Genomic DNA, 19982 nt, shown 5'->3' with positions numbered 1-19982 from the left:
AGGACTGGCACAAAATCAAGTAAACAAAAAATACTACCCTTTTATCTACAAACATCCTGACTTGGGTCCACATATGGGGAGGACATGTTAAAGAAAAAACAGCTCGTCAGAATGGGCGGGAGCCAAGTAGTGTTAACTGATATTAGATGTAGTCATACATGCACTGTGCACGAGCTAGGTTAGGGAGTGTGAATTAGAGTACAACTACCCTACGATGACAGTGAACAGTGACATTGACCATCTCAACTGAGATTTAGGGTACTAGATTGAAAAAATAATGATCTACATTAAAAAGATTCTAAATGGAATAAAATACAATCCATCTAATTTAGTTTTCTGGAAGTCTTCTTCAAGATACTGTTCCCAGAAGTCACTGTGGCTCTTTATTACAAAGAGAAAATGAAAATCAGTGAATAAGGGAGCAACTCATGGAAGCTCATTAAACTATACATCTGAAACAAATGGAGATTCATGAACAATGGGGGGTCTACTAGCTTTTAGAACACAATGGAAAGAGCCATAATTGCCTGAATTTTAAGTTAAGACTAACTAAAAACCCATTATTTATTATATGAAGGCTCATATGCCAGAAGTGCTCATTTGCAAGTAGACTAGCTGATTTGGAAATTCACAATGAAACAGGTCCAAGTATATAAATATTTGGCTTAGGATTTAGAGTTCTGTCTGTGGCTGTTAGAATCATATCATCTCTTGTTTGGATGGCCCACTTGGGGCTGGTAGTTGGGGCTGCAGTTGTGAGACCCTGAAGTACTTTCATGTTTCCTAAGATGGACCTGAAGCTTATTCAAGGTTACAGTCAGAAAGAACTCAGATCTGAACAGGCTACAAAACCCACTTTTGTTAACTTGCTTTTCAGAACTTTATGTGGTTTTCAGTCACTTTCTGCCAAATATTATAATTGGCTCTTTGCTGATGATCAGCAGAGCTACAGCCACGTGGCTTTCCTTGGGGCAAGCCCGCTTCAGTCTAACACTACTTTCAGGCTATGTTTGAGAGTATGTAACTCACACATGTGTGTTTAGTTTACTTCTGTATATTTGTGAAGATCAGGCACATTCAGACGGAAGAAAACTCAAGAATCCAGAAAGATGTCTTAAGATTCTTCCACCATTTGCAGAGATCAGTAGAAATAAATCAATGTGAGTTGCCAATAAATATTGGATGAAAATGTGGACAGTGGTCTTTGACAATGTTTTAAAGTTATTCTTTACTGAATTATGAAAATCATAGTCTGTATTTTGGACTTCTTGAAACACTGGGCTTCTAGGAGTTTCTGTCTAGTCTGTACTGAATATATAAGGAATGCTCTATGGCTGGACACTGGTGACTCATGCCTGTAAGTCCTAGCTACTCATGAGGCTGAGATCTGAGTATCATGGTTCAAACCCAGTCTGAGCAGACAATCCAGGAGACTCTATTTTCAATTAACCAGCAAAAAGTTATAAAGTAGAGGGAGGGAAGGGGTGACATTGTCCTAAAGGAAATGTATTTTTTGACTGACATATAACTGTAACGGTTCTGTACGTCACCTTTATAATAACAATTTAAATTTTTTTTTTAAAGTTCTAAACAGCTCAAGTGGTAAAGCATCAGCCGTGAGCAACAAAACTAAACAAGAAAGCAAGGTTTACTTTCAAGTCCTAGTACCAGCACGAGAGGGGGGGGGGGACAGAGAGAGAGAGAGACAGAGAGAGAGAGCCAGAGAGCCAGAGAGAGCCAGAGAGAGAGAGGTTATATGGAACCTCACTCAGCTGCCTCTGAGCCTACAGGAGATTCTGCAACATGAGATCACTCTAACTCTAGCTGCCAAAAGTTACATTGTGAAAGCAATTATGGGACAGTACTAATCGTCTTTCTCTCTCTCTCACTCTCTTTCTCTCTCTCTCTCTCTTTTCCTTTCTCTTAAAGTAGTTATACAATGGGGTTTCAATTTCCTTTTGTTTCAATTTATTTTCCTTCTTATTTCAATCTCTCTCTTCTCTCTCATCTTAGTGTAGTATAAAATAACTGCAAAATATTGTCAAAAATCCTTAAGAGGCTACAAATCAGTGTTGGGTTTAAAAAAATTGTTTGTTGGTTTAAATATGAAGCATTTCCCCTTCAAGCTACAGGGTTAATCCATAATCCCATCTAATGACCAATTATTATAGAGATTGAAATATAACAAAACTACCTAAATGAAAATATACTACCTTTCAAATCAGATGTTAGTTGTGGCCTTAGCTCCCAGCTGCTCCCTAACCAAAAGTTCCACAATTTTTCAGGGGGGGGGGGTTCCCCTAAGATCTGGTAATAAAAAGCATTTCTGGTCCATCTGCATTTCCCTTAAGACTGACTTTTTTTAATAGCTTGCAGGCCATTTGGGGAGTCTCTCTTGACTGTGCAACTGTCAGGTATCAACATCTGGATTTCTCTTGGGATCCTTTGGTTTTAGAGAGCTAAGGTGTGGCTACTCTGTCAAGGTTAGGAACCATGATCTAAAAGCCCTAATCTTCTTACGTTGCTTCAGTCCCACTCTGACAGGCTTTTGTGTGGATAATTTTCTGTGCAGTAAAATTGGTACTTCAAGAAGGCAAAAGGCTACATTTCCCTCAGGTCTTTACAATGCTCCATCACCAGAAAAATGTCCTTTCCCCATAGATTTCATGAAAAGGGACTAAAGGAAGAGAGGCAAAGCAAGACAGACAAATTATTACATGACGAGCTCCAAGATAACCCTGTGAACATCCCAGGAAGGTGCTCGTGGGTTATGGCAAAAAGGACAGGGAAGATGGGCAGGAAGGAGGAAGGGAGGCACTGAATGACAACCAATAGCCAGCTCACAACTGCACCACCAGTGTTACTGCTACAATCGGAGGCAACATCGATGCCAGTAAATGGGTTAAATGTAAAACCAGCCCAAGAATAAGCCACCAACTGCTTTGCAGCAACCCCATCAACAATGCATAATCAGCAGTGGGCAGTGAGTCAAAATGAGTTCCCATTTAAAGAGCTGCAAAAACAGGGGCTTCTGGAAAATCAGAAGAAATTCAACAGTTGGACTGGCTGGAGGCAGCATTTTGAGGGAAGGTGGCCAAATTGGTGGTTCCACCTGCAAGCTGTTGGCAGCAGTGGTTCCTGCTCATAATGAGGGCTCCTGAATTCAACTAAGTTTGAATGCAAAGCCTATACAGTGCAAAGCCTCTAGACTTTTTTTTAATGTCCAACACAATTTACAAAGCATCAAGGCTGCCTTGAGGTCATCTTGGCTCTACTGAAACATGAAAGGGATGGGAGAGGAAGACAGAAGAGGGAAGGTAGCCAATAGGAATGAATTAGGAAAAGAAAGAAAGGAAGAAGGGATATCCCATAGCGGATGCTTTGGTATCAATACAAAAATATTGATGATAATGAAAATATTTGTTCCAGAAACTTCCCATGTATCATGCCAATGAAGCAGGTGGGCACTTTTCTTTCTGAACTAAACCAAGACAATTAACATAGAGACTAAATGGTGGAAACCTCTTATATCTTCCTCTGCTCCCCACCATGCCACAGGTAAGCTTTTAAAAGCACCATGGGAATTATCCAAGTGCTCCAAGTGAAATCAGGTGAACTAAAAGTCATTTAATCAGGATTTCTTCCAAGAACCCAATATTTAGTTTCATTTGTAAAGAAAGCCATTCATGACCCTCAACCATGTTTACCCACTTGAAACACCATGACTACAAAGCAAAACTTTTTTTGTTGCTGGTCCTGAAAACCAGCCAGCCTGTCATTTCGGGTTCCTCAAAGCCAGGCAGGTGGCATTTTATTCTTGGGCCTTTGGGTAGAGACAGGATTAGTTAAGGAGAGCATTTGCACAGCGCACAGTACCGGGAAGTCGTTAATTGCTTGTATGGACCAACGTCGCCGGGCAGAGCGAGGAGACATCTGTGCGTGAAAACGTTACACCCAGGAAGAGGGAAGAAAAACACCAAGAAAATTAAAAGGGGAAAAATAGAGAATAAAATGAAAGCTTTCCTCACATTTGATGGATTCAAATATATTTATATATATGTTACAAAAGGGGAATGAAATGACTGGAAAACCTAAACTGCAGCATAGGAATATCTGGACTCCCTTTCCTCCCCCAACCTATCACACACCAGGACCAGCTTCCATTTCATTGTTCTTCAGGCATCTTCCAGGATATAACAGGATGCTGCCCACACAGTTCTGACAAAGGAACTATGGTCAGGGTGAGAGGGACTCGAACAGGTCTAATATCATGGTGCAAGCGAAAGAATAGGCAAAGACACTCTCTCCTTTTCGCTTCACATGTACTGAGAGTATGTTCTCTCACTCCTAAAGGGAAGTAAGTTCTTTATTGGACTCAACACCCTAGGTGTGAATGGCAGGGGCAATGAGGGAATCTGGTATTTTGACACTGGGACTGAACGACTATTTTCAGAGCAATGCAGGGTCGGGGGTAGAGAGGGAATCCTGGAGAATTGAGGGGAGGGGAGAAGAGAGCTGAGCTGAGGAAGAATGTTCTTGAGTGTCCCCTTGCTAACAGCAAGAGCATCTGAGCATGGAACTGGAAACATACCCCACTGATTATGGAGATCAGATGTGATTCTACTAAACTTAAAGATCTCACCAGTTATTTGCTCTTTTAGTAATTAACATAAACTAAAGCAAAGATGAGATCTTTTTTTAAGGGCAATGCCTAATTTTTATAAGTTCTGGGAATTCTGGTTTATCCTAGGAATAAATGACGTTTCATCAGCTATTAGTAGTTGATGTATTTCCAAATTCATTAGTGTTAGCATCTCTATGCTTTTTTACTTCTATGAAATTTGGTAGGTTTTGAGGTCTCTTGTATATTCAAAATTTTAGGAGCAAACTTTGGAATTCTATCTGGAGAACACTGGGTAAATATAACAATTTGACCTAAGTAGACAGGTTAAAGGCACAAGAAAAACAAAGAATAGTCACCTAACAGATCTATAAAGATGTTCTGTAATCTCAAAAAAATATCCTGTAATTCCTTCATTGAAAGGCTTTATGCTGGCACATTCTACTACATTCTTCCTCATTTAAACCTCTCATGGGAAGAGATCTAAAAGGGAATGAAAATATGTAGGAAAAAAACTGGGGCACCAAAAAATTTAAGCTGGAAATATTTCTAGATGAAAAGTAGTAAGGTGATATCATCTGACAAGTGAAACTAGACTCTCAAGGGCTCAAAAATAGTCAAGGAGTATTGCGCTCTATGAGAAAGATAAGGCAGCCTGTGTATGATATTAATGGCAGTATTTAAATGAACAAGCTTCAAGGAGATACGTTTATTCAAGTTCATCACAAATTAACTTATTCCCTTTTATTTTTTGAAGCTAATACACAAAAACACATGAAACTTTTAGATGAAAATCAATTATCAGTAATTTCATATGAAAACCTAATGATTATTATATGTCATCCATTAAAATGTGTCTTCCTTCCCTCAGGGCTTGTGAGAGTCTTGCAATGTTCTAGGTCTTGACCTGGGAGACTGTTAATTCACTGAACCATATGCTAATGATTTGAAAACTACATATGTTATACATCAGTATAGAATTTTCATATGAGAGTATAATGTATTCTTCCATTTTATTTGGTGACTATTTAAAATAAAACTTAAAAGACCACTTCCTATGTCAGACTAGGATACTAAAATAGCCCATTTTCTGAGGAGAAGCAGTGTAGTAGTAACTATCCCAAACTGAAATATTACATTCCATCTTCCACGCTTGAGCAGATACCATGTGCTAGCAGTTAATTAGCCAAGTTCTTCTAGAGCCTTATTATGATGATTATATTGCTAGTAAAAGGGGCTGGACCATCACAAATAATGAATGTAGGCTTCCCCATTGCTTTTGCATTAGGAGACATCATTCCATCTTCAAACTGGAGTTACTTTTTCTACGGACAGGCTTTACATGACCACATTATCAAAAGCGCTGGTCAACCTACTCTGTCCCATCTGAGCCCAAGCATGCAAAGGATAGGCTATGAATGGAATGGGTATTCAAAATTGCCTCTGACTTAAACATCTCCTCAACGTGGCCCAGATGCTAAAGGAAATTCTCACATTTATGCAACTATGAGTTTATTTAAGTTAGGCCACAAATGCCTTAGTTCCCACTAATATAAAATCATCTGTCTGGTTACTTGCTAGCCTGTAGAAAAAGACAAAAGAGGGCTTAGAATATGGCTTAGTGGTAGAGTGCTTGCCTAGCATGCATGAAGCCCTGAGTTCAATTCCTCAGAACCATATAAACAGAAAAAGCCAGAAGTGGCACTGTGGCAAGTGGTAGAGTACTAGCCTTGAGCAAAAGAAGCTCAGGGACAGTACTCAGTCCCTGAGTTCAAGCCCCAGGACTGGCCAAAAAAAAAAAAAAGAAACAAAAAATGGGCTGAGAATGTGGCTTAGTGATATAGCGCTTGCCTAGCATGCATGAAGCCCTGGGTTCGAGTCCTCAGTACCAAGCAAGTAGAAAAAAACAGAAGTAGCCAGTGCTGGTGGCTCATGCTTGGAATCCTTGCTACTCAGGAGCTGAGATTTGAGGATCGCAGTTCAAAGCCAAGCTGGGCAGGAAAATCCATGAGACTCTTATCTCCAATTAACCACCAGAAAACTGGAAGTGGCTCTATGGCTCAAGCGGTAGAGCACTCACCTTGAGCTGATGAGCTGAGGGAAGTGCCCAGGCCCAGAGTTCAAGTCCCATGACCAACAACAACAACAACAAAAAAAGCCAGAATTGGCACTGTGGCTCAAGTGGTAGAGTGCTAACCTTGAATAAAAAAAGAAGCTCAAGGACAGTGCCCAGGCCCAGAGTTCAAGCCCCAGGACTGGGTGGGGAGGGGGGGAAGGAAAGAAAAGAAAAAGACAAAAGAGCTAATATTTTGAACATAGAAGACTTGGGAGGAATATAATTTGGTATGTGTCCTAAGGATGTCCTTGGCAACCAATGGGGCAAAACTCCACCAGAGATACAAGGCAAGGGACTATGGAAGGAGACCAGGAAGCAACAGAAAGTCATTTTCCCTTCTTAATGGAATGGCTTTGCCTAAGGCTGGTCCAGTCCCAAATATCATTTGCTGTCCTTCATTTTGGTCACATTCAGTCCCAAGATAAGACCAAGTCAGAGCTGGTCAGTTATCAGTATAAGCCAAAGGTAAACACTATGTTGCAATCGAAGTAAAGACACCTCCAATACTTGAGTGAAATGGTTATTTAAAATAATTCAGTTAAAAATAAATTTTAATTCCAATCAGTCCACTTAGGGGGGTAAGAAGAATAAAGAACTGCCAAAGACTAAGTGGAACTATTTAAAACCTATCAGTTATAACATGTTTAGATCAGATTCTCAAGCTGGCAAGATGGGAGATTCCCATTATTCCTGCACTCTATCAATTATGTCTACATTGCCATTCCCAAAAGTGTCTACCAGCTTAGGACTGGGAAGGTGGCTCAGTGGTAGAGTGCTTGCCTTGCATGCATGAGGCCCTGGGTTCGATTCCTCAGCACCACATAAGCTGGAAGTAGTGCTGTGGGTCAAGTGGTAGAGTGCTAGCCTTGAGCTGAAGGGCTGAGGGCCAGCGTGCAGGCCCAGAGTTCAGGCCCCACAACTGACCAAAAAAAAAAAAGTGTCTACCTGCTTAATGATAACTTCTTTAGGGACAATAAATTCCTGAACTGAATTCTTAGGGACAATGAATTCCTAAGAACCCTGTAACATAAAGACAAGTTCAGGAGATTTTCATATAAACTGATTCATCCAAATGAGTACTTAAGTGTAGGCTTAGTAAAAAGAGAAAATCTGTTAGAAATAAACTTCACAACTCTCACAACTCTCAAGTTCCAAATACATCCAGATCTCAAGTCTTCAAAAGCATCCTTTCATTTTTTGGCAAACATCAGAACACCAAGGCACATCTGAAGATAAATTATTCTACCTAAAATATAGCAATCAACTCAATACATGGGAATTACAAGGTTACACAGGAAATGAAGGATATGGACTATAAGAACTAACCCCTCTTCCCGTGCACAATTTAGTGCTTAAAACTAACTGAAAGGAAGAAAGCAATGGCTTAATTTTGAAAGAGACTACAAAGGGCTTACTAATGTAGTTACTGGAAGGCAGGCAGGACAAGAACAAAAATCTAGAAGGGGTAAGAAATCAAAAGTACTGGCGCTGGCACTTACCCGCTCCTTGTAGTAGAAAGAGCTGATGGAGACCTGCTCTTTCTCACTGCGGGTAGGGCTCCCACTATACAAACGAAGGTTCCCAGGAGCCTCTGTGCGGATCTTCATTGGAGCAATCAAGCCAGTATGATAAGCAGACAAGGCTGAGAGAGATCTGTAGTGGAAAATGAGAATTATCCATACTGGCTACAGTCTTTATATTCCTAAGTAGTGCTACTGCTAGCATTTGATGAAGCCAAGCGGAAAAGACATTGGGTGAGGGAGGGGAAGATTAAAAAAAGAACCAACCTGAAAAATGCTTTCTCTACAACAGCACAGAATATTTCTATAATTGTGTATATAGAAAAGCATCTACAAACTAAGGAGTGAATTTAGAGACATGGTCAATTGACAAAAATCTATTGTATTCCTGGGGCAGGGAAGGTGGCTCAGTGGTAGAGCGCTTGCCTTGCATGCCTGAGGCCCTGGGTTCAATTCCTCAGCACCACATAAGCAAAAAGAAAAAAGCCGGAAGTGGCGCTGTGGCTCAAGTGGTAGAGCGCTAGCCTTGAGCTGAAGAGCTGAGGGACAGCGCCCAGGCCCAGAGTTCAGGCCCCATGACCAGAACCCCCCCTCAAAAAAAAAATCTATTGTATTCCTATATATCAGAAACAAACATTTGGAAAATAAGAAAATTTCATTTACAATAACATCAAAACACATCAAATACCTAGGAACAATTTAATTTTAAAAGTATCTATTGAGACCGGGCACTGGTGGCTTACGCCTGTAATCCTAGCTACTCAGGAGGCTGAGCTCTGAGGATCATGGTTCAAAGCCAGCCGGGGCAGGAAAGTCCATGAGACTCTAATCTTCAATTAACCACTAGAAAACTGAAAGTGGTGTTAAGGTTCAAGTGGTAGACTGCTAGCCTTGAGCTGAAGAGCTCAGGACAGTGCTCAGACTCAGGGTTAAAGCCGCACAAGCAACCAAAAAAAAAGAAAAAGAAATACTAGAGTCAAGAAATAGACCATATCGGGCTGGGAAGTTGGCTCAGTGGTAGAGCGCTTGCCTTGCATACCTGAGGCCCTGGGTTCAATTCCTCAGCACCACATAAGCAAAAAGAAAAAAGCCGGAAGTGGTGCTGTGGCTCAAGTGGTAGAGCGCTAGCCTTGAGCTGAAGAGCTGAGGGACAGCGCTCAGGCCCAGAGTTCAGGCCCCACGACCGGACCCAAAAAAAAAAAAAGAAATAGACCATATATATTTCATCAACTGATATTCAAATTTACGAAAAAAAGAAATCCTCAAAAATCTGTTATAGAGCTGGTGCCAGTGGCTTACATCTGTAATCCTAGCTACTCAGAAGGCTGAGATCTGAGGATCACAGTTGAATCGAGGCCAGGCAGAAAAGTTCCCACGAGATTCTTATCTCCAATTAAGCACTCAAAAACTGAAAGTGGCACTGTGGCTCAAAGTGGTAGAGTGCTAGCCTTGAGCAAAAGCACTTAGGGACAGTGCCCAGGCCCTGAGTTAAAGCTCCATGACTTAAAAAAAAATTATAGAACTGATTATTTATACTAAATAAGACTAACTTTGACCATCACAACGTTAAAAAAAATGAATCTGTGATGGATCACAGACCTTAAATAAGGAATTTAAAAATTATAAAGCTTTCAAAAAGAAACAAAGAACAATAATTTTGAAACCTTGGTATAAGCAAATATTCTTTTGATACAACACAAAAAAATTAAAAAGAAATTGCCAAAATAAAAAAAATGATAGCTAGCTGGTAACTGGTGCTCACATCTGTAATCCTAGCTACTTAAGAAGGTGACATCTAGTGGATTAAGGTTCAAAACCAAACTGGACAGAAAAAAAGTCTGCTAGACTCCATCTCCAAAATAACCAGCAAAAAGTCAAGCTCGAAGCATGACTTAAATGGTAGAGCACAAGCCAAGCAAATTTGCTAAATGAATGTAAGGACCTGAGTTCAGTGTGCCCTCGAATTCTGTCAAGTGCTAAGAGCTCAAGCCAGGAGCCTTGAACACACTAGGAACATGCTCTTCCATTGAGTTATACCTCAAACTGATTTTGCCTTATTTGACAACAATTCTTGTATGCTAATTCTTCAAGTGCTTTGGTAGTAACTTTATAGGAAAATACCTTAGCTTTGCTGCAACTTAATGAGCTTTGATCTCTTATAAATCAATCTTGTAATGCAAGTTCACTGAAGAACTAAAACAAATTGTCTAAAATCAGGATCAGCAATCCTTCCCAGACATCTGTTCCTTCTGGCCCTGTGGATGCACCTTCTTTCTGCATTTCCCAAACTCACCTAGGAGTAGGTTCTGTTGGAGACACTGCTCGATGCATTGTCATGGGCCTTGTGAAATACACCAGGTAACCTGACAAAGGAGAGAGATAACACACACACACACACACACACACACACACACACACACACACACACACACACATCAGTGTCAAGAAGCTAGAAGTAGCTGGCAATGTGGCATAAGCTGGACAAAAGTCAGAGTCTCCAGGGCCCAGGACAAATATGTTAAAGACTTCACAGGTACTTTACATAGCACTACCAGGTTGATCTAGCCTCTGTTAAGAACCAGGGCTCTGAATAGACTCAAATCCAAGCTCATCAGAATGAAAAAATTAAGACTTCAGTTCTGATAATGATTAAGATATACCCAAAGACACCAATTTTGGCACTATATAACACACTTCTGTCAAAAAGGCAAAAGTCTGGCCATGCACAGTGGCTCACATTTGCAATCCTACCTACTTAGACAAATATTTGAGAGGACAACAAGCTACCCCAGGTGAAAAGTAAGCCAAGACCCCATCTCAATCAACAGCTGGGCACAGTGGCCTGCACCTGTTATCCCAGCTATGTGGGAACCATAAATAGGAGGATCACAGTCCAAGTTGGCCTGGACATAACCCTTGTCTCAAGGGTAACTTTCTCCCCCTTTTTTCCTTTTTACAGTACTAGAGTTTGAACTCAAGGCCTTGTGTTTGTTCAGGTTGATTCTCACTCAACTGGTGCTCTATCACTTGAGCTATACCTCCAGCCCTGCTCTTTGCTGGTTATTTTGGAAATGGAGTCTCAAGGATTTTTCTTCCCAATATGGCTTAAAATGACCATTCTCCAAACTTCAGCCTTCTGCGTCACCAGGACTACAGAATTGAGACACTGGCTCCTAGTTTTATGTAATTTTTTCCCCCAGTTTTAGGGCTTGAACGCTAGGCCTGGGCATTGTCCCTGAGCTCCTTTTGCTCAAGGCTAGTACTCTACCACTTGAGCCACAGCACCACTTTCAACTTTTTCTTTTTATGTGGTACTGAGGAATCGAACCCAGGGCTTCATATGCATGCAAGCACTCTACCACTAAGCCACATTCTCAGCCCTGGCTCCTAGTTTTAAAAAAATAATTATCTTCATTCACAAATACAATGTATCTTGATATTGTTCACCCCGCCTCTTCTATCCCCTCAACAATGAAGCTTATTGAAACCGATTTAGAACGAGGGAGGGTGACAGAGGGTAAGTCTGATCAAGATACGCTGTGTACATATATGGACATATCAAAATGAAACCCCCTGTAAAACTAATTGATGCTAATGTAAAAACATACAAGTAAATAACTAAAACAAAAAGGACTGAAAACATAGCTCAAATGTAGACAGAGTACCTGCCTAATAAGTGTAAAGCCCTGAAATGGAATTCCAGTACAAAGTCTTTCGAATTCTTAGGAAATGAAAAATAAAGACAAATTTCTGACGATGTCTACAAAGAACATATATTCTTGGCGGCACTGTCTTGAAATCTAGAATCAGAAATCATCAAAGAGACTAACCTGCTCCACAGAACCTGGCTCCTGAAGTCCTAGGAAAGGGAATGTTGGCATCCTGGTAAGACCCATAGGCAGTAGTCACCCTCGCAAACGTTGGCAAGGGTGGTGTGACGGAATTTGGGAGAGCAAATGGGTTGCTAGAAGCGCTGTCTTCTTGGTTCTGGAATAAAAGACAAACCAACTAAAAACTATAACCTGTCGTTAAGCAAATTACAAAAAGGGGTACAGTATTACAAAATCAGGGGAAGAAGAAACAAAGCAAGACACCAAAAGCATTGGATGGTACAATAAGTTCAATTTCCCACCACAAAAGACTCAAGGCAGGAGACGAGCTGGCGCAGGCAGGGCTCCAAACAGCTCTGGTTGCGTTTCACTTTCTGCAGGGAAGTGTCCTTCAGGATCTAAGAAAAGCCCAAGACACAGTCAGATCGGGAAGAGCACCGTATTTCTCTACTAAGCTTTAAGTCTGCAAAGGTATCAGAAGCAGGGTGGCATGGGCCAGGGGAGGGGCGGGTACTGGAGCATGGTTATGTCTGAGGCTTCAAGCATAACATTTCCTATAGGGCCTCCTAGAGAAGTCCTGGGAACCCAGACAGCCACACACATGGGTTTTGTTGTTTTGGTCAGTTGTGGGGCTTGAACTCTACACATGGGTTTTGATAGGGCAAATTCCAGTAACACAATAACTATTCTTTCTAGTGAATTCCACCCTTTCCTTCTCTGCAACCCCATTGCTATACCTTGGAAATAATACCCCTCAAGATTTACAACTGTTCTGAGTAAAAATATAATGTATTTTGTAAATCCTTACATCCTAACATTTTTAAAGCATATGCTATAGATATAAATTGAGCCATCCTGGAATAAACTGATAGGTATCCTGAAGATAGGCAAACCAACCGGACTGAGCTACTGCTACCTGCATGGCACTAAGAAACATATGAAATGTGCTTACTCCAAATTGAGAAGCACTGTAAAAAAGTCTAAAACTGCCAATGTCAAAGACTTTGATTTTTTTATACCCAAAATACAAAATACCTCAGCAACTTTTGATTATGCATTAATATGACAATATTTTGGAGGTGGTGTATTAAATTAAACATTACTAAAACTACCTGTTACCAGGTGCTGGTGGTTCATGCCTCTAATCCTAGCTACTCAGGAGGCTGAGATCTGCCAGCATGGGCAGGAAAGTCTGTGAGACTCTTCAATTAACCACTAGAAAACTGGAAATAACCCTGTGGCTCAAGCATTAGACTGCTTGCTTTGAGCTGAAGAGCTCAGGGACAGTACCCAGGCCCAGAGTTCAAGACCCAAGACTGACCAAAAAAAAAAACAAAAAACTACCTGCTTCTCTAAATTTTTTTAGAATAGTTACTGGGAAATCTACAATTACATATGCTCTGTATTGTATTTCTCTTTTTTTTTTTTTTTTTTGGGTCCGGTTGTGGGGCCTGAACTCTGGGCCTGGGCGCTGTCCCTCAGCTCTTCAGCTCAAGGCTAGCACTCTACCACTTGAGCCACAGCGCCACTTTCTGGCTTTTTTCTTTTTTGCTTATATGGTGCTGAGGAATCGAACCCAGGGCCTCAGGCTTGCAAGGCAAGCGCTCTACCACTGAGCCACCTTCCCAGCCCTGTATTTCTCTTAGTCAGGACTGAATTAAGGTTTTTTTAAAAACACATGGTAATCCATCATTTTTTGCTAACTGAGAATGCTTTTCTTTTTTTTTTTTTTTTTTTTGATTTTTTACATTACTTTATTTAAAAAAGAAACAAACTAGTTATAAAAATCTTTGCTCCAAATAGATAGTATCTTACAAATGTTTTTTTGCTGGGTTTTGTCTTAAAGATTACTATAGAAATGATTTCTAATATCATAAATAAGTGATTGCTTTTGGCTGGGAAGGTGGCTCAGTGGTAGAGCGCTTGCCTTGCATGCTTTTCTTTTTTGTATGTCAGAATGAGGCAATGGAATTTTCAGAGTTGAAAACACCAAGTACTACAAAATTCTTGTCGTCAGAGCTTCAAGATCCTTAAAATGAAATTTTCCTGGTTACATACAAGACCACTAGACAGAATAATAAAGTACATATGATCCAAAATGGGCAGAAGCTGTCAGAACCTTCTACTCTTCACTTGTGATAACGCTCAGATGGAAAAAGGTGTGTCATCAACAGCTCATAGGGCTTTTCTTGTGGAATTCTCCCTGATAAGCTGTCAATGAACTGACACAGGTTTTAGAATCTGAAGGGGTGACGACCAGCTGCCAGGCTCTGCTGTCCACCCACCTCACCTGCAACTAGCCAGCCTTTCTTCAGAATACCATGGCTCCTTTCATGTGCAGCCAACACGGTGGCACATAGGGAAAGATGACTTCCAAATCTTTCCTAGTTTTCACTACTCAGCAGAGATACTGACACACAAAAATGGAACTCTTGTCTTTTTTTTTTTTAAAGAGAATTTGGGAATTCAGAGCCTTACCTTTAGCAGCTTAGCTTTCATAGTAGATGTGATAGTTGTGGGGTTAATAAACTGGAAGGAAGGGGCAGCATTGTTGGGGTACTGTGCTGGGAACTTCACCAGCATCTTGACGCGATGGTTGCTACAGTGCACGGATACTGTACAACTCCTGTCTGCCGCATCCATCTGCAAGACATAAAGTATATGCCTACACTAGAGACAAACTGCAAAGGGTCATCAGATACAAATGGATTTTATTGACTCACTTATTTGTAGTGCTGAGGATCAAATCTAGGATTTTATTCATGGTAATCAAGCATTCTACCACTGAGCTACACCCTGTGCAAGATGCTAATCAATTTAAATGTTACCTACCTGAATGGTCCCTGTTCCTATTAACCATGTAAAGAGAGAGAGTCTAGTAAGACAAAGGAGTATGGGAGGCAATCCCTTTCAAAGCAAATTTTGAGCTAGGCACCACTGGCTCACGCCTGTAATCCTAGCTACCTAGGAGGCTGAGATCTGAGTATCATGGTTTGAAGCCAGCCCAGGCAGAAAAGTCCATGAGACTCTTATCTATATGTGTGTGTGTGTGTGTGTGTGTGTGTGCATGCAGACACATGCGCACGTGCACACACACACACACACACACACACACACACACACAGCCAGAAGTGATGCTGTAACTCAAAGTGGTAAAGTGTTTAGCAAAAAGCTAACGGACAGTACCCATACCCTGAATTCAAGCCCCAGGACTGGCACACACATACACAAAAACTGAAATTGTATATATATATATATATATATATATATAAAATAATATATATAATAAAATATTTTAACTTAAAAATAAAAGTACCAAAAACTATGCCTGTTAGATTGCTTTGAGTTAAAAGAAATGACCTGGGGGCAGTAACTCAAGCCTGTAATCCTAGCTACTTGAGAGGTGGAGATCAGAGGATTGTGGTATGAGGCCAGCCAAGGTATAAAAGTCCTTGAGATTTTCTTAACAGCTAAGCTAGGCATGGTGGCACACACCTGTCATTCCACAGTACATGGGAAATACAATGGCTGGGTGTGGTAGTGCAGGCTATCATCTCAGTGATATAGGAAGCATAAATAGGAAGAGTGTAGTCAAGGCTGGCATGATAAGGCATCCTCTATCTTGAAAATAACCAATTCAAAAAGGTACTAGTAGAATGGCTCAGTTGGTAGAGTCAGAAAAAATTATTTTAGGAGTTAAAGAAATAACCTGACAATTTAAAAGTACTCCTGGAAAAAGAAAGTAGATTAATGGCATCCAGAGGCTGGGGAGAGGGCAGATGGAGAATGACCACTAATGGGCATGGGAGTTTGGGTTTTGGGCTTCTTTTTCTTGTTTTCAGTGGTACTGGGATTTGAAATCAGAGTCCTATGCTTTACTGCTGAGCCATGGTTCTGGCCCTTAAGAGACAGAGCTCCGCTTCTTGCTTAGGTATATATGCCTGGACCTCAATCTCCCTATTTTGCTTCCCATAGTAGCTGCAGCGGCAGGCACATGACACCATACCCAGTTTCTTTCTGTTAAGATGAAGTCTCATGGCCCATGCCACCCAAGCTGGTGTGGAACTGTGATTCTTCCAATCTTAACCTCCCAAGTAGCTAGTATTGCAGGTGTGAGCCTGCAATATTTGTTTTTGTTGTTGTTATTTTTTGATACATGATCTCACTATGTCCCCCCCCCCATAAGGTGACATACAACTAATTTGTGCAGAACAGTTTGAAGAACTAATGGCATAATTACATAAAGACACATATCTCTGCCTATAGTCAACTGGATCTAGGTGAAAAAAACTAATGAAACTCCTTCCTAGAAATATTTGTATTGTCAAAGCTAATAGAATTCACAAACTTAATAGACCATGATAATGACAATTTGCCTTATAAAGGTTAAATGTGTTTGTGACTTTATCACTATCCCACAATACTGTGAAATTTATGTAATCACTTAATCTCATTAAAAAATTACTGAAATACACACACACACACACACACACACACACCACACACTTTCCTAATCACTAAGTCTTCCCATAACAAGTACCTTCATGCATAGTGAAAATAGGTATTAGAGAATCTAAAGAGATGCTCAAGCCTCAGCTCATCTTAGAAGAAAAGAACACAGGAAGAAAAAAAAAGCTTGCAAAATATCTTTTTCATTATAAAACCTAAAGAAGCAGGCAGACTTACCAGTTAGCACAGCTATTTGCTGACTTAAATCATCACTGAAATAGCCTCATCTCCCACAAACTGCCTTCAGCAAGTGTGAGACACAGTACATTAAACTCCAACCTACCTCCACGTTGACATTTCGGATTTGTACGTTGATAAGGGAGAATTCCTGCTGAAGAGTCTGAGGCAGGCCCAGTTGATCTGATTTTCTCTCTTCCAGAAGACTGCTAGGGGGATCTTCCTTAAATGCTAGCAAGAGAGATTTCATGGTTGGAAGATTTTTCTTTTGAAAACGAGTCAGTTCTGAGTTATCTACCACACAACTCTGAAATGTATAAAATGGCCCCTAAGACATCAGTTGCACACATTACCTTCTTCCTCCCCATGGCTCGAATTTTGCTGGTGATCTGTATCTTGAGTGTGCAGGGTCTTCTCTGGTTCCGGCAGAAGAGAAATGCTCTCAATGAACTCATCAACACCATCCAGTATGTCATTGGCACAGAGCTACAACCAAGGGTAGAAAATGGGGCTGGGGATGTACATCAATGGCAGAGTACTTCCTTAGCATGTATGAGGCCCTGGACTGAATCCCAGGGCAATAGGAAAGATCAGTGTGTCTAGTTTAAAATTACTGATTTAATTTACCAGCAATATATCAGACAAGGGGTTAACATCCTGTATATACAGGGAACTCAAGAAACTAATCCCTCCCAAACCTAACAAACCAATTACTAAATGGGCAAGGGAACTAAAGAGGGACTTCTCAAATGAAGAAATAAAAATGGCAAAGAAACACATGAGGAAATGTTCATCATCCCTGATGGTGAAGGAAATGCAAATAAAGACAACCCTGAGATACCACCTTACCCCAGTCAGAATGTCCCACATCCACAAATCAGCCAACGACAAATGCTGGAGGGGATGTGGAGAAAGAGGAACCCTATTACACTGCTGGTGGGAATGTACACTTATACAACCACTTTGGAAAGCAGTCTGGAGGGTCCTTAGAAAGCTAAAGATTGACCTCCCTTACGACCCAGTCATACCACTTCTAGGCATCTACCCTGAACAACAGGAACCAATATACAAGGACACGTGCACCTCCATGTTTATTGCAGCACTGTTCGCAATAGCTAGGATATGGAAACAACCTAGGTGCCCCACCACAGATGAATGGATCCAAAAATTGTGGTATCTATACACAATGGAATATTATGCAGCCATTAGAAATGACAAAATAATGGCATTTGCAGGGAAATGGATGGGGCTAGAAGGAATCATGTTGAGCGAGGTAAGCCAAGAACGAAGAGACAAACGGTACATGGTCTCCCTCATAAGTGGATGCTAAATCCAAAAGGTTAGGTGATACGACAAAACTAACAGGACTTAAGAAACAAAGAACTCCCGCTCATCTGGTTGAACCACTACTAAATATCCTCATGCTGCTGATCACAAATATGGTATATAACATGTGAACACTGTTATATATTACAGACTGTGGTAGACAATTTGCTCCAGGGAAGTTAGAATGAACTTGTGACTTTGAAATTATGAAATCATTTAATCACAATCAAAAAAAAAAAAAAAAAAAAGAACCTCGGGGAAGGGAGGGAGGGAGGGGATGGTAGGGGGAAAACAATGGAGGGGGTAACAATGTTCAAGAGGAAGTGTACTCATAACCTCACTCATGTAACTGTAACCCTCTGTATAGTAGCTTTACAATAAAAAAAAAGAAAAAAAGAAAAAAAAAATAAAATTACTGATTTAAAAATAAAAATCTCAGGCCAGGGCTGGAAAAGTGGCTCAGTGGTAGAGTGCTTGCCTTGCATGCATGAGGCCTTGGGTTCAATTCCTCAGCAGAAAAAGCTGGAAGTGGCACTATGGCTCAAGTGGTAAAGTGCTAGCCTTGAGCTGAAGAGCTGAGGGACACCACTCAGGCCAAGTTTGGGCCCCATAACTGGCCAAAAACAAAAAAAAAAATCTTAGGTAGGGCTGGTGGCTCACACTTTTAATCCTAACTACTCAGGAAGTTGTAATCTGAGGATCACAGTTCAAAACCTGCTTGGGGCATGAAAGTCCAAAAGACTCTTATCTCCAATAAACTACTCAAAAAAAAAAAAAAAAAAAGCCAGAAGTGGAGCTGTGGCTCAAGTGGTAGAGCACTAGCCTTGAGCAAAAGCTCAGGGACAGCACTCAGGCTCTAAGTTCTAGCCCAAAGGACTGGCACCAAAAAAGAAGAGGAAGAAGGAGGAGGAAGGGGAAGAAGAAGAGAAGGAGAAGGAGAAAGAGAAGGAGAAGGAGGAAGAGGAGGAGGAGGTGGTGGAGGAAAAGAGTATCTCAAGGGAAAGATGTGTCAGCCAAGAAATGACATAATCAAAATAGATTTTGCCCATCAACAACTCTCCCTGGTTAAACACACAGGATAAAAACTCTATAGTTCCACTTCTAGGCATCTACCCTGAACAACAGGAACCAATATACAAGGACACGTGCACCTCCATGTTTATTGCAGCACTGTTCGCAATAGCTAGGATATGGAAACAACCTAGATGCCCCACCACAGATGAATGGATCCAAAAATTGTGGTATCTATATACAATGGAATATTATGCAGCCATTAGAAATGACAAAATAATGGCATTTGCAGGGAAATGGATGGAGCTAGAAGGAATCATGTTGAGCGAGGTAAGCCAAGAATGAAGAGACAAACGGTACATGGTCTCCCTGATAAGTGGATGCTAAATCCAAAAGGTTAGGTGATACGACAAAACTAACAGGACTTAAGAAACAAAGAACTCCCGCTCATCTGGTTGAACCACTACTAAATATCCCCATGCTGCTGATCACAAATATGGTATATAACATGTGAACACTGTTATATATTACAGACTGTGGTAGACAATTTGTTCCAGGGAAGTTAGAATGAACTTGTGACTTTGAAATTATGTAATCATTTAATCACAATCAAAAAAAAAAAAAAAAAAAGAACCTCGGGGAAGGGAGGGAGGGAGGGGATGGTAGGGGGAAAACAATGGAGGGGGTAACAATGTTCAAGGGGAAGTGTACTCATTACCTCACTCATGTAACTGTAACCCTCTGTATAGTAGCTTTACAATAAAAAAAAAAATAAAAAATAAAAATAATAAAAAATTAAAAAACAAAACAAAACAAAAAAAAAAAAAGAAGGCAAAAAAACCCCCAAAAAACTCTATAGTTCTACTCTGGAC

The 19982-nt window shown here is 40.7% G+C and overlaps 1 protein-coding gene across 2 annotated transcripts in view; it reads right to left on the bottom strand.

Annotated features, from left to right (window-relative positions):
* Positions 1-19982, bottom strand: part of Wdr59 (WD repeat domain 59) — a 69736-nt gene that overhangs the window by 18990 nt on the left and 30764 nt on the right. The window contains exons 12-19 of one of the 2 annotated variants that reach the window (XM_042700940.1): positions 17127-17259; positions 16880-17004; positions 14566-14730; positions 12390-12485; positions 12088-12244; positions 10551-10620; positions 8237-8390; positions 3877-3933 (exon numbers count right to left, since the gene is read on the bottom strand). In XM_042700940.1, coding sequence (XP_042556874.1) covers positions 3877-3933; positions 8237-8390; positions 10551-10620; positions 12088-12244; positions 12390-12485; positions 14566-14730; positions 16880-17004; positions 17127-17259 — 957 coding nt within the window. The remainder of the gene's footprint in view (positions 1-3876; positions 3934-8236; positions 8391-10550; positions 10621-12087; positions 12245-12389; positions 12486-14565; positions 14731-16879; positions 17005-17126; positions 17260-19982) is intronic. The other variant, XM_042700939.1, reaches the window with a different exon arrangement.

Source organism: Dipodomys spectabilis, unplaced genomic scaffold (assembly GCF_019054845.1).
Source record: "Dipodomys spectabilis isolate Male_0828 unplaced genomic scaffold, ASM1905484v1 ptg000273l, whole genome shotgun sequence".
NCBI lineage: Eukaryota > Metazoa > Chordata > Mammalia > Rodentia > Heteromyidae > Dipodomys > Dipodomys spectabilis.
The sequence above is the reverse complement of the archived record's forward strand: the minus strand, read 5'-3'. Positions and strand labels throughout refer to the sequence as shown.